The following is a 15786-nucleotide window of genomic DNA, read 5'->3' on the forward strand; positions in this document are numbered from 1 at the left end:
ATAAGTAAGGACTAGGTCTGTTTTTCTTTTTCCTACCTTTATTCCAAGAGCAAATATAAAATAACTTCTCTAAGAAAATAATACTTAACCAAAAAAAATTTTTTTAAGAGTTCTTTATTCACATGAACTCTTCCTTACATGGAACTTATACATTTTTTAGAAGAGTTAAATTGAATTCCTATAGCTTACATAAATAGAGTAATGCAAAAATTTTGGGGAAAAAATGTATGTCCTTCACAACACCCTGTGGTAACATAAGGCCAGAATACAACATCTTTTTTGGAATTACTGTCTGAAGAGAACAAGTAAAAGAGAGCAATTACTGTTTTGGTTACCTAGCTTGTTTCTGGATTACATGCTTAAGTTTCAGTGACTGTCAGGAAATTTAACTATAATATTTAGATTATGATAGATGACATAACACATTATACAAAGTATTTATTCATTACAACTTTAAGATCCTTAAACAACAATCTTTTGATTTTAACCTAAGATTTCTTTGAAAAACTTGTACGAAGACTATCGTTTTTCAGAAACACAAAACTTTCATTGCTTACTACTGCCCTCTAGTGAAATACCAGAAAATCAACAAGGCTAAAGAGATTGTATCACTTAAAATACTTCCAGGTCAGCCATACTTGCCTCTAATATCATTTGTTTCAATTTCCAAAAATAAACCACCATCTGTATTTTAAAACTCAAATGTTTTGAAAGAACATATACAAACTAAAACATTTCTAATATGCTCTTGCCCCATGAAAACACGTTTTCCCCGCCATCTCTCTCTCTACCTTTTAGAGACAATGCCAAGCATTGCCTATAAACTGAACACATGTCCTGAATATATTTATGAAACCTATTATTCAAGGACACGGATGCTGAAACTAGTGAAACAACTGAACATTATTCAGTAAAGATTTCCAGTCTAAATGTTCACATGATTCTAAAATACATGTATGTATGTGTGTGTGTGTATATGTAGTTGGTAGTTCAGTTGCTAAGTCGTGTTCAACTCCTGCGACCCCATGGACTACAGTCCTCCAGGCTCTTCTGTCCATGGTATTTCCCAGGTAAGCATACTGGAGTGGGTTGCCACTGCCTTCTCCAGGGGACCTTCCCAACCCAAGGATCAAACCAGGGTCTCCTGCACTGCAGGTGGTCTCTTGCATTACAGGCATTCTTTACCAACTGAGCCACCAGGAAAGCTGTGTGTGTGTGTGTGTGTATGTATTTTTTTCCTCACATTTAACACCAGTGAAATTTGAATGCATTTTATGAACACAGGCAAGGCAGAAGTCGTGGCACAGTGGTCATTATCCAGATATTCACAAATTTGGTCATAGCTGGTTACATTATAATTACTTCTCTAGTAGAGTTACATGCATTTATGGTACAACTACTGAGTTAAACTGCCACTTACAATGTCTTATAAGACAGTACTCTGACTTGACATTAAAGGAAAAAGTTCATGTGTAAGGAAACACAGAACAAAAGAGCAAGCAGTGAAGCCAAACTTTACTGGAACAATTATGATTCCACATTTCCTCGCAATGCGATAGTCAGAGGCTTTCTAAGCTTAAGAAAGGAAGGTACCCGAAGTAGAAGACATTTTTGTATTTTGCTCCTCAGGTTACAAGGGAAGAAACAATAACGAAACAAAAACAGCTTAAATTTACACAGTGGGTGTGTCAGCAGCTTCAAAGACATTCCAAGAGACAAGCTGAGAACTCAAGAAAAGCTATCTCATCAATTCTCTTGATAGCATAAAAGACATTCTATAGTGAAACATGGACATGAACAGTCAACCCAAAAAAGTGACTGAGAAGACATGTTCCAAAGTGAAGTTTTAGGAATATCTTTACAACTTATTTCACGTATATTTGCCTTATTTTGCATGAAGATGATTGATCTGATTTTTTAAGCATGTAAGGCTGAAACACTTCTGTCACTGATATAAAACAAACATCATAAATGATGAGACAGCATGGCAGGGACCTTTCCCTTACAGTGGCACCAACTGAGCCATCAGGGGGCACACAAGAGAGGCGCATCGCACAATCAGGCCAGAAAGGCACGCTGCCACAGGAAGGCTGAACAACTGAACATTTAAAGCATAGTTCTGTCTTCAAAGGTTACTGAGAACCACTGCTTTAGTTCTATGTTAAAATCCTTAACTTATCACTCTCATTTTCTCCAGTATTCTTGCCTGGAAAATCCCATGGACAGAGGAGCCTGGAAGTCTAATAGCCCATGGTGGCACAAAAAGAGTCAGACATGACTTAGCGACTCCACAACAACACTATTGTCTTTAATCCGTTAGTTTCATTTATAGTAAATTTACACAGGTGGTGCTAGTGGTAAAGAACCCACCTGCCAAAGCACAAGACACAAGAGACACAAGTTCGATCCCTGAATCAGGAAGATCCCCTGGAGGAGGAAATGGCAACTCACTTCAGTATTCTTGCCTAGAGAATCCCATGGACAGAGGAGCCTGGTGGACGACAGTCCATAGGGTTGTAAAAGGGTCGGACACGACTGAGCAACTAAGCACAGCACATTTAGGATAAATATATATATATATACACATATGTATATACATAATTCATAAACTCCTTGAAGACATGTTTATTTTTTTATTTTTTTATTTTTTTACTGGTAAGTCTACATAATTACAAGGGCTTTCTAGGTGGCACAATGGTAAAGAGCCCGCCTACCAATGCAGGAGATGGACGAGACGCAGGTTCGATCCCTGGCTCAGGAAGATCCCCTGGGGGTGGGGGCCATGGCAACTCACTCCAGTATTCTTTCTTGAAGAATCCCATGGACACAGGAGCCTATGGTGGGCTACATATTACTGGGTCACAAAGAGTCAGATACAACTTAAAGGACTTAGCATGCGTGTACATAATAAAAAGTTCAGTAGTCTCTGCATTTATAGGCATTTCAGTGGTCCGTATGATACATTTTATATGAAAACAGCATTATTCAACATTTCCCCACTTGGTGGCACCAAAAAATTAAAATGTCTGCATAAATAATTGTGCCTAGAGGTTTTTTTTTTTTTAATTTAAAAAGTAGCAGATTCTCTTTCAATTTATGTTGAAAACACTACATAAGATAACATGTCGTCTGACGTTCTTCTAAAATTGAGTGCCCAATTATTTGGCTATTCCTTTAAATGTGGTACAGTGGATATTATCTTGGTAAAATTTAAATAATCAACTAGTATCTGAACTAAACAATGTGTACCTAAGAAATTCACACTCAACTGACATATATACTACAAAAGCTTCTGTAGTTTCAATACTAATGGCTACAGATTCTAGAACAGACATGATTTTACCTTTAATAATTAATTTCTTGTACTCAGAGGCAAGGGCTTCCCTAGAGGTGCAGCAGTCAAGAATTGCCCTGCAATGCAGGAGACACAAATCAATCTATGGGTCAAGCAGATCCCCTGGAGAAGGAAATGGTAACCCACTTCCAGTGCTGGAAAATCCCATGGACAGAGGAGCCTGGCACGCTATAGTCCATGGGGTCGCAAGGAGTCAGATATGACTGAAACGACTCAGTACACACGCACAAGTATATCTTAACCAAGCCAGTATGATCCTTATACCTGATTTGATGGCATACATAATTTTCAGTATCCATTTCAATATAAAATATATGAGTTTGAAATATTTACCTTAACAATAATATTGTTCCTGTAGGGAAGCTCTCTTTCAAAGAGTTTTAATCATTTCCCATATTTTCCCCACTTCCATTCATCAGTTCCACAGCTTAATTCAGACCAACCAAAGCAACATTGTTACCACGTTCAGTTCAGTTCAGTCACCCAGTTGTGTCCAACTCTTTGCAACCCATGAATCGCATGCAGCACGCCAGGCCTCCCTGACCATCACCAACTCCCAGAGTTCACTCAAACTCACGTCCATCGAGTCAGTGATGCCATCCAGCCATCTCATCCTCTGTCGTCCCCTTTTCCTCCTGCCCCCAATCCCTCCCAGCATCACAGTCTTTTCCAATAGTCAACTCTTTGCATGAGGTGGCCAAAGCACTAGAGCTTCAGCTTTAGCATCATTCCTTCCAAAGAAATCCCAGGGCTGATCTCCTTCAGAATGGACTGGTTGGATCTCCTTGCAGTCCAAGGGACTCTCAAGAGTCTTCTCCAACACCACAGTTCAAAAGCATCAATTTTTCAGCACTCAGCTTTCTTCACAGTCCAACTCTCAAATCCACAATGTTAGTTAGAATCTATTACTTTTCCATTTAGAAACTTTCAGTGGCTTCTCATCTCAGTCGGAATAAAATCCAAAATCCTAGGCACAGCCCACAGGGCGCGCAGAGCTGCCCTCTGGCCATCTCCCTGGGCACTCACCGCCTTCTCCAACTGCACCTGTTGGGCTGGCCGCACCTCCTGCTCCAATCAGAGCACAGCCCGGTGCCCTCCCCAGGAGCCTGCACTGCCCTCCCCAGGAGCCTGCACTGCCCTCCCCGCACAGCTCTGTGCATCCACCTCAATCCAATCTCTGCTCAGATCAGAGAAGCTACTTCCAGCCCTCACTGCCATCTGCATGCTGTATCTTCACAGCATCCGCCTCTTGACTGTCGGAAAACAATTCTCCGTGGGTCTCTCACTTCTGCACATCTTGCAAACCAGGCACTCATTGCCCTTTTTTTCCTGCACAATCTTTTCAAGAATGTTTGTGCAGCAAGGGGCCTGGGAGACAAAGACAGTATTTTCCTCTGAAGCAAGGGCAGGCACATCTTCGGGCCATTGGAAAGATTCAGCTCCCCTGCACCCTGAGGTCCCTGCTCTGTGACAGTCCCGCTGGGTGCTCTTCACATGTCCCTGTGAGGGTCAGGACTCAGGAAACTCACACAGGACAATGTGGTCCTGTGGCTGCTGCCCCCGATGGGAAACAGAAAGATCTTCGTCCCCAAGCAGTCCTGCCTCTCCAACCAACACTCATGGAACTGGAGCAGTCAGGGAAAGTCGCAGAGCCTTCTTGGTTCCTGACGAACATCCCGCTTGTTGGTTTCCTCTTTTTCTGATCATTTCTCTTGACTCATCTTTCACTGACTGCTGCATCCTCATTTCCCTACAGTTTTCAAAGCATTTTACAAAAAGTATCATTTGACGTGGACCTTCAAAAATCCTTAAGAGATCATTTTTTATTCTCATCTAATGGGGAAGACATTGACCCACAAAGGGTAAAAGGCAAACCCATGATCAGCGTAACAGATCAGTCACAGATCAGCAAATAGAGTCCAGGTCTAACCCTATTATGTTATTAACTTGTGAATGTTTTCTAAAAGACAATTCTCCTGCTGTATATATATTGTGTCAGAAGGGAGGTTAATTACCCACTGATATCTTCCTTGTGTAGTAAACATGAAAAAGCAAATATGGCAATGAATAAGAAAACTGAGTACTCAAATAAGCACCTGAAAGATACTAAAATACACATATTTCAGACTTCTTTTATTACACATTATGACACTTGAATGATTATCTAACAAAACTAGATTCTGCTATCTAATAGCCCATTTATGTTTCAAGGAAGACATTGGAACAATCCTCAAAATGTTTTCTTTATAACCAGTATTTTCCATCTTTGCAACTTCATTAATCTGAAAAAGGTTCTATACAGTTTAAAGCTTCCTGCACAGCTTTTTTGGGGGATGCATGCAAGAAGCATTTTTACCAGCTTTTCCTCTATAATTTGAGCAAAAAAACTGAAAAAGCTCTCTGTATACAAGTTAGTCAGGCTATTATAATTCATATCATACCATTCCCAGAGAGACTGAAGACAAGACTGAGAGTATAAGATTAGATTCTTTATACTAGAGAAATAACAAGTTATGAAAAATACCCGACTTTAAAAGCTCTATCCCCAAATGGGCTTTCCCAGTGGCTAAGCAGTGAAAGAAACCTCCCTGCAATACAGGAGATGTGGGTTAGATCCCTAAGTCGGGAAGATCCCCTGGAGGAGGAAATGAGAACCCACTCCTATATTCTTTCCAGGAAAAACGGATGGACAAAGGAGCCTGGCGGTCTACAATCTGTCCACAGGGCTGCAAAGAGTCGGACACACTGAGCAACTGAGCACACACATGTGCATCCATGCTAAGTCACTTCAGGTGAGTCCAACTCTGCGACCCCATGGACTGCAGCCTGCCATACTCCTCTGTCCATGGGCTTCTCCAGGCAAAAATACTGCCGTGTGGGTTGTGCTGGAGTGGGCTGCCGTGCCCTCTTCCAGGGGATCTTCCCTACCCAGGGATTGAACCCCCATCTCTTACGTCTCCTGCACTGGCGGGTGGGTTCTTTACTGCTAGCACCATCCCCAAGTAGGAAAAATCTACTTGATCCATAACAGACACTGATCTATGGTTCACAGTTCTAATATGCTTATCAATCACTGAATCGATTATTGCATAGTATATAACCACTTCAAGGTTCACAACTTTTAAAATTTATTTCTAAATTTCTAATACTAAATTTCACAAATACAGATAAGTAATTAAAAATGTATCCTCTTCTCAAGAAAAATGAAGAAAGTACTAAATATTAAAGAGGAAAACATAGCTAAGCTGAATATATTAATAAGACAAAAATTGCTTCATAAAGTGATTCTTTAATTTTAACTCAATTATCACCATTACACTTACTGTGTAGATTATAGCTGCCAACATTCCAAGCAAGGTCAGAGAACTAATGGAAAATGACAAGGCAGCTAAACCATCTGCAAAGAAAGAAAAACAATATTAAAAATGTATAGCTATTCAAATGTTTATATTTAAGAAATCTATATAAATATAAAAATTGGGTTTCTCACATGCTCCAAAGGAATAAACACCAAATGCATTATCCCATTCTTGAAGTGCTAACTTCAAATGGAAAAGTTTTAAAATAGTTCTTCATAAATGGAATTCTTAAAGATCTTTCAGAGTAAGACTTTTTTTTCCCCCTCACACCTCTTAAAATTAAAGGAAATCACTACCTAATTATTGAGCCTAAAAAGAAATCAGCAGAATATTAGATGCTCAAAAGTTGGCCAAAAAATTCCCTAGTCTTTCTCAATGGCAGACCTTGAGAAATAACATGATAGGAATGTCACTGTCCTTGACCCTTTCTTCCTCTTCTGCTCAATCTCAAACTCCTAGTTTCTTTGTTATTAACTTTCAAGTAAGTTTGAAAAATATAGCTTATACCTAAAATCGTAAAGAGTTTATTTCCCTCTTCAACTTGAAAGAAGCTAGCATTCTCCCTTAGGGGGAAAAAACACAAACAAATAGAAAATTCTTTCAAAGATAATACGAAAATAGAAATACTATGCTGCTGCTGCTCCTGCTGCTAAGTCGCTTCAGTCGTGTCTGACTCTGTGCGACCCCATAGACGGCAGCCCACCAGGCTCCCCCGTCCCTGGGATTCTCCAGGCAAGAACACTGGAGTGGGCTGCCATTTCCTTCTCCAATGCATGAAAGTGAAAAGTGAAAGTGAAGTCGCTCAGTTGTGTCGGACTCTTAGCGACCCAATGGACTGCAGCCTTCCAGGCTCCTCCATCCATGGGATTTTCCAGGCAAGAGTACTGGAGTGGGGTGCCATTGCCTTTGCTGGAAATACTATGCTATCAAGTTATATTTAAGAAACCTCTTAAAGGAAGGGGCTTCCCTGGTGGCTCAGACAGTGAAGAGTCTGCCCACAATGCAGGAGACGCTGGTTCGATCCCTGGGTCAGGAAAATCACCTGGAAAAGGAAATGGCAACCCATTCCAGTCTTCTTGCCTGGAAAATCCCATGGGTGGAGAAGTTTGGTGGGCTACAGTCTATGGAGTCACACAGAGTCAGAGACAACTGAGACACTAACACTTTCACCTTCACTTTCACCGAAGACCAAAGAGTGGGTTGTGAGAGTGACACTTTCAAATAAACATGCCAGATAATACAATGAAGTACTATGCAAATCTGAATATTCTTAAATGTTAAGAACATTAATATGTATATATTCTTAAACATTCTAATATTATTAAATATTACTCTAATATTCAAATTAGAATAATACTAATTGTTCTAGCTTTAATACAGTTTCTACTAGACCAGTATTGACCTAGTTTAAATGCAGGTCCTGTGGAACCAAATACAATTATTAAATTAATTCATTTTATCAATATCAAATAATAAAAATTAGAATGACCTACCTTATTAAAACTAACATCTTAGTTTTAAAATACAATACTTAGGGAGAACATATTACTGACAAGCTCAGAAACTGTGTGAGGCAGATTTTTAAGCCTCAGTTTTTTAAACTGTAATACTACATTTTACCAAATCAAAGACACTGATGCCGTTACTTTTTTGATCTTACTAGAAGTATCAAGAAAAAGTATTCATACAACTAGGAGAGGCCTGGCATTTGGTTAATAGCAATTTTAAGGTATTTTCACTTATAAAATGCATCAAAAAATCAGAGATATAAAAACATGTAAAAATATGCATCTTAGAACTGATAAAGAGGAGTGTTCTGCTAAGATATCTGGCCAATCAAAAAAGTTAATATTACTAACAGTGATAAATGAAATGTACTCTAAAATATAGTGTTTAAGATTTGACATTTTTTAAATGGTAATTAAGACTAAAGAGATTACATCAAGTAATTATATAGGTAGCAATGCTACCTGCAGAACAATAATGCTACCTGTATAATTACTGATTCAAGTTATGTGTGTTATGTGTTAGTCACTCACTCGTGTTCGACTCTTTGCGACCCCATAGACTGTAGCCTGCCGGGCTCCTCTGTCCATGGAGTTCTCTAGGCAAGAATATTGGGAAGGCCATTCCCTTCTCCAGGGGATCTTCCCAACCAGGGAAGGGTCTCCTGCATCGCAGGCAGATTCTTTACTGTCTGAGCCACCAGGGATTCAAGTTATACTAGCATTCAAAGACAGCAAAACTTAAAGAGAAAAATGTTCAGGGCAAAAAGGTAGTTACTCAAGAGACCTGAAAGAGTTAACTGCTGGAAAAGCAGCAATTTATTTCTCAGCAACAGACTCAGAGGCGTAAATCCTGACATGCAGTATCATTAGATGCCAGGCCTGCTACTGTCTTCTTGCTGGTATCAGCAAGATGTTAATGGACCACAATTTACAAGATGAAATCTTAAGTGGAAAGCAAGAAAATTAAGAAGTTGTACAGCAAAGACTTTAAGACTTAGTTTAATCGTCATTTAATACTGTACCTAGGTAAAGAGAAAGAAGTGCTGATCAAAGAATGTACAGTACCATAAAAAGAATAAATATAAAAGCAGTAAGAATTTTCCACATTTATAAATTTTCTAGGTTTCTTTGAAAATAAAGTTACTATGTTCAAATGTACATGAAATTTTGAATAGCAAAATACCCATTCTTATTTGATAGCAGTTTCTAATACTAACTATATTTTTTAATGATAAAAAACTTTCTTAAACTGACTTCCTAAACCTGCTTTCTCTCCCCCTCTAAAAATGTAGGCTATGCTGATTAAGGCAAGGAAAGCTTTTGGAAAAGGAACTTCCAAATGTTTTGGTGAGATAAATTTATAATAAAGTATCATTTCATCCACATAAAACCTCTGTAACTGGGGAATTCTCTGGTGGTCCAGCAACTAGGACTCTGTGCTTCCACTGCAGGGGACACAGGCAAACAGAGCAAAAAAAAAAAAAAACCTCTCCAATTTATATTCCACAAAAAATTACCTAATCAGGATCAAAGAGCAATATAAGGTTCTTTCAGTTTAAAGATAAAAACCAGTATCTAGCATATTTAACATATTACTCTATATTATCCTAAGTGAATTGAAGACCACATAGAAATTATAAAACCTTTACTGCTAAAATACTTTGAAGATCACCTTTTCTTTTCAACATGGTACTTTTATAAAGAAGTCAAGAGATTGGCTATATAACAGCTAGATGGATTCCTCATCTGCCTAGCATCCTTTAAACCATGAGTTAAGAGAATTATGAAGTTAAATTCTTAGCAGTGTAAAAACAGACACCTTCCAAAGACAGTCACAAGTATCATGAAATATGAATTACTATGGACTATTTTTTTAAAGAATACTTACGACTACTTCCAAGTTCTTCAAACAGGAACTTCACCTTTTCCCACTGTGTAGAATTTTTGTTATCAGGAAGATTCAATGGAACGAAAGCACTACAAAGGAGGAAGTAACTCTGCTTAATGGTTTTAAAGACAAAAGGTTGAATAAAAGGAAATGACCTGAAACTCCATTTCTAGTAATTTTTTTAAGGTAAGGTCAACATTCCCCCTCAAAGAATTAGCAAATCCAATCTGCACCATGTACAGAGGGGTGTGAGAATTTTCTCATCCACACATTTATCACACATTTATTTTCATGATTTAGTTTCTATATTCAGTATAATTAGTTTCCTTTGTAATCCTATGTATTTTATTTTTTGCATTTAAAGCTATTTTGTCCACAGCACAAAAAGGTTAAGAATCTCTTGTTAAATCAGAATAGAAGTCATGCTTTCAGTATATTTAAATGTATAAAAAAGAACAGAAGGAAAAGACACTAGAATTAACAGCAAATATCTCATTGTGGAACTAGGGTGATGTTTACTTCCTCAGTATTTCTCTGGGTATTTCAAGATTCTATCTAATATATATAATGAAGTAGTTTCATTTATTTTTTAATCTACAACTGAAAAAAAGAGACAAAAAAAGAAAAGCACTTCATAATCTAGTTCAGAAACAAAACAAGAGACTAAAAAGCTGAGCACCCCCTTTAGACTGTGCATGTGAACTCTACCTCCTATCCAACATAATCTTAACTGCAAGCCAAGTGGTAAGATCTATTTTTTTGTAAAGGGGTAATACTGAATGAGTTCAGCAATATATTAAGATAGTCATTCTGATAATGCATGCAAGTAAAACAAAGTAATTACTCTAATTAAAAAAATTTTTTAGACCATTGCTTGCAGGCAGATTCTTTACCAGCTGAGCTACAAGGGAACCCCAAGAATACTGGAGTGGGTAGCCTATCCCTTCTCCAGCAGACCTTCCTGACCCAGGAATCGAACTGGGGTCTCCTGCATTGCAGGTGGATTCGTTACCAACTGAACTATCAGGGAAGCCCTTACTTGGTAAAACCAATACTTTTTATCCTTATAAAAAGATGAATCAGCAGACACAGCACAAGGTTATTTAAATTTCTATTTGCACTGACATCAATTTACTACACTCATCTCAATCTTTGAGACTTATTTCTCACTACTTTTACAGAGAAAATTGATTATCCATAAGGAAAGAGCAATACATGTAAAAAATTCATTGTTTGTTTCCCTGGTTATAAAATCAAAAACAATTAAATAAAACCATTAAGATGGAATCAAAAAATAAAGAACAGCTTATGCATAATATACTTCTATAACAACATTAACTTATATATTAGCACTTGGATAAAAATATAAATCAAGCCAGAAAATCTATATAACATTCTTCTATTTTATTTGGATGCAGTTTTTTCAGAGATATCTATTTATATGGAAAAAATTATACATGTATATTTTTGAAAAGTATACTTTGAAATTCTTAGTTGGAATACAGGGAAAAATTCTGTGTTGCACAAAATACCATCTCCAGTACTATTAAGACAGAAATATGTATTACAAATATCTAAAAACAGCATTCCTACTTAGAATATTCAGTATCTATATCAGTTTTATGTAACCAAAGGTTCTGTCCAGTGGGAAAAGAAAGTAATTAACTCTTGCTCTTGACATTTCATGTTAAAGCTGCTGAATAGGGCTCTTAAACAATTTAAATATTTAGAGAAACTTGACGTGTCCCAAAACAAAAATCTTAAATGGCCCGAACTTTTGTCAGAATGACTTCAGGAAGACACTCTGAAACAACCAGCAGAGCACTAACATTCCAGCACTATTATCTTAGGTAGAACTAGAGCGAGCAGCTAAAGCATAAACCCTAAGCAGATTCATCAACCGCCTTGCCACCACGACCATGTAATCCAAAAAGATATAAAATATCTTCTCGCAAACTAAGGGCAACATAAGCAGAATCCAAGAGTTATAACTAAATATGTCTATATGTCATGGGCGATAATATTCAAAACATTTAACAATGAATCTTGAGCTTCCCTGGTGGCTCAGATGGTAAAGAATCTGCCTGCAATGCAGGAGACCCAGGTTTGATCCCTGGGTTGGAAGATCACCTGGAGAAGGGTATGGCTACCCACTCCAATATTCTTGACTGGAGAATTCCATAGACAGAGAAGCCTGGCGGGCTAGTCTGTGGGATGGCAAACAGTAAGACATGACTGAGAGACTTTCACTCACTTCCCATGGCAAAGGCATTCACAAGGCAATATACGCTGCCCTTGGTTCTGAAGACCTTGCTGAACCGGGATTTACCCTCTGACTGGGCCAAGAGTGCGGTAACTCAGGAGTAGCTGCTGACTTACGTGGAAACATCTCGACCTTTTAACAACCAGAAGGGGTCAAGCCATGTTCACCAGTCAAATATCAGCCCCGCAGACAAAAACCTAGACAGAGACCTGCCGCACAAGCATCTCCTGACAGATGCAGAGGCCACTTTAGCAGGAAGAGCACAGAATATAGACACATTCACTCTGATGGGGAGGCATTTACTGACATAGTTATATGCCTATCAAACCCAAAGTGTAATGAGATTTGTGTGGTTGAAAGCTACAGATATTCTTAACCTCAGTCTATCTCTCTCTCAAAAAAAAAAAAAAATCGATCCAGCAAACTGTTTGTATCTATTCTTTACTCAAACTCTTTTCCCATTTAGGTTACTATGGAACGTTGAGCCAAGTTCACTGTGCTGTACAGTAGGTCCCTGTTGGTTATCTATGTTAAATATAGTCGTGTATACACTAACGGAATCAATTTGCTGTAAACCTATAACACATCATTCTTCATCAACTATAAAGAAATGAATACAGAGAACCTCAATTTTCAAAGACACACCATACAAGATCAAGCTAAGAACTGAAATCCTCATAAGATTATAAATTTCCTTTCTGCTCTTAACAACAGTAAAACTGCTTAGAAAAAATCTTCAACACCCAATCTGAGTGAATTAGCTTAATACAGATTATCTCTTCAGGAAGGGACAAAGGAAAGGCTAATGAATTTCAGCAGATATGAAACTGGAATCAGGAATTTAGCAAAACTGAAAATAAGATTTTTACCTCCTATACTCACTCACCAAGTCACATTTATCTTCCAAATTGCCTACCTGTTTGTTCCTCTCTGCTCTCTGTAACTACTCCAGTTCAGACTCTCACCTCCCACCTGAACGAGGACAGTGGTAGTTAACTGACTGATCTTCCTACCCACCGTTTGTGTCTCACTGACCAACTCCCAAATGCCCCTTTCCATGCATCCTTCAGTGCTGCAAAAAATTCACACATATTTGCTTTCATGGATGCAAACACCAGTATATCCACACTTGCACTGCCTTTCAATTGCTCAGCAGGATAAAACTCAATGTCTTAAGCACTGTATGTAAGATCCGGAGCCCACCTATGTGGCTAAGCTCATGGTCTGTCACTTGCCAACACAAACACCTGAAATGCCATCTTACAATTTTTTCTTCTTTCGTACTGAAGGATCAAGAAGCGATGGAAGGAATACATGGAAGAACTGTACAAAAAAGATCTTAATGAACTGGATAACGATGATGGTGTGGTCAGTCAGCCAGAGCCAGACATTCTGGAGCATGAAGTCAAGCAGGCCTTAGGAAACTCTGCTCTTAATAAACATAGTGGATGCAATGGAATTCCAGTAGAACTATTCAAAACCCTAAAGGATGAAATTGCTTTTAAAAAGTGCTGCATTCAATATGTCAGCAAATCTGGAAGACCCAGCGGTGGTCACAGGACAGAAGGGTAGCACCAAAGAATGTTCTAACCATTGGACAACTGCACTCCTCTCCCATGCTAGTAAGGTCATGCTTAAAATCTTGCATACCAGGCTTCAGCATTACATGAACCAAGAACTCCCAGACATCCAAGCTGGGTTTAGAAAAGGCAGAGGAACCAGAGATTAAAATTGCCAACATTTGCTGGATCATAAAGAAAGCAAGGGAATTCCAGAAAAACATCTACCTGTTTCATTGACTACGCTAAAGTCTTTGACTGTGTGGATCATAACAAAATGTGGAAAGCTTTTACAGATGGGAATACCAGACCATCTTACCTGTCTCCTGAGAAATCTGTATGCAGGTCAAGAAGCAACAGTTTGAACCCTGAATGGAAAAACTGACTGGTTCAGGACTGAGAAAGGAGTACCACACGGCTGTCGGCTGTCACCCTGTTTATTTAACCTACATGCTCAGAACATCATGAGAGATGCCGGGCCGGAAGAGTCATAAGCTGGAATCAAGATAGGCAGGAGAAACATCAACAACCTCAGACATGTGGATGATACCACTCTAATGGCAGAAAGCAAAGAGGAACTAAAGAACATCTTGATGAGGGTGAAGGAGGAGAGTGAAAGAGCCAGCTTAAAACTAAATATTACAAAAACTAAGATCATGGCATCTGGCCCCATTACTTCATGACAAACAGAAGGGGAAAAGGTTGAAGCAGTGACAGATTTCCTCTTCTTGTGCTCCAAAGTCAGTGGATGGTGACTGCAGCCATGAAATCAGAAAATGATTGCTTCTTGGCAGGAAAGCTATGATAAACCTAGACAGTGTGTTGAAAAGCAGGGACATTATTTTGCCAACAAAGGTCTATATAGTCAAGGTTGTGGTCTTCCCAGTGGTCATGTACAGATGTGAGAATTGGGCCATAAAGAAGGCAGAACACCGAAGAATTGATGCCTTTGAACTGTGGAGCTGGAGAAGACTCCTGAGAGCACCTTGGACTGCAAGGAGATCAAACCAGTCAACCTTAAGGGAAACTAACCCTGAATACTCATTGGAAGGACTGATGCTGAAGCTGAAGCTCCAGTATTTTGGTCACCTGATGGAACAGCCAACTCATTGGAAAAGTCCCTGATGCTGGGAAAAATTTGAGGGCAGAAGGAGAAGAGGGCATCAGAGGATGAGATGGCTGGATGGCATCATGCAATGGACATGAACTTGGGCAAACTTCAGGAAATGGTGAGGGACAGGGAGCCCTGGCATGCTACAGGGTCGCAAAGAGTCAGACACAACTGGAGACTGGACAACAACAACTGGGGGAGGGAGGATTTAAATTCACATTCCACTTTTTATATCATTCTTTAACTATTCCATGCTAACTTCAGTTTCTCAGTTACCATATGGAATAGACTCAATTGCGTCCCGTCCCCCTCAAATTACTATGTTGAAGTGCTAAGTCCCCATGTGAATGGTACCTGGATACAAGGTCCCAAGGGTGACTCTCTGACCTGATGGGACTGATGTCCTTGTAGGGAGAAGAACAGACACCAGAGCTCGCTGGTGGCCAGCAGAGAGGAAAAGCCGTAGGAAGACACAGTGAGACGGCGGCCATCTGGAAGGCAAGGAGAGAACTCCCACCAGACACCAAACTTGCTGACACTAATTTTAGACTCTCAGCCTCCGGAACTATAAGAAGTAAGTGTCCACTGTTGAAGCTAGCAAGCCTGCTGTATTCTGTTAAGACAGCTCAAGTAGGTGGCTAAGTGGTAAACAATCCACCTGCTAAAGCAGGAGATGTAGAAGACATGGGTTCAGACTCTGGGTCAGGAAAATCCTCTGGAGAAGGACATGGCAGCCCACTTCA

The 15786-nt window shown here is 39.2% G+C and overlaps 1 protein-coding gene across 1 annotated transcript in view; it reads right to left on the reverse strand.

Annotated features, from left to right (window-relative positions):
- LMBRD1 (LMBR1 domain containing 1) overlaps positions 1-15786 on the reverse strand; it is a 143759-nt gene that overhangs the window by 56622 nt on the left and 71351 nt on the right. The window contains exons 6-7 of the mRNA XM_018058813.1: positions 10111-10199; positions 6679-6752 (exon numbers count right to left, since the gene is read on the reverse strand). Of these exons, the coding sequence (XP_017914302.1) occupies positions 6679-6752; positions 10111-10199 (163 nt within the window). The remainder of the gene's footprint in view (positions 1-6678; positions 6753-10110; positions 10200-15786) is intronic.

Source organism: Capra hircus, chromosome 14 (genome assembly GCF_001704415.2).
Source record: "Capra hircus breed San Clemente chromosome 14, ASM170441v1, whole genome shotgun sequence".
Classification (NCBI taxonomy): Eukaryota; Metazoa; Chordata; class Mammalia; order Artiodactyla; family Bovidae; genus Capra; species Capra hircus.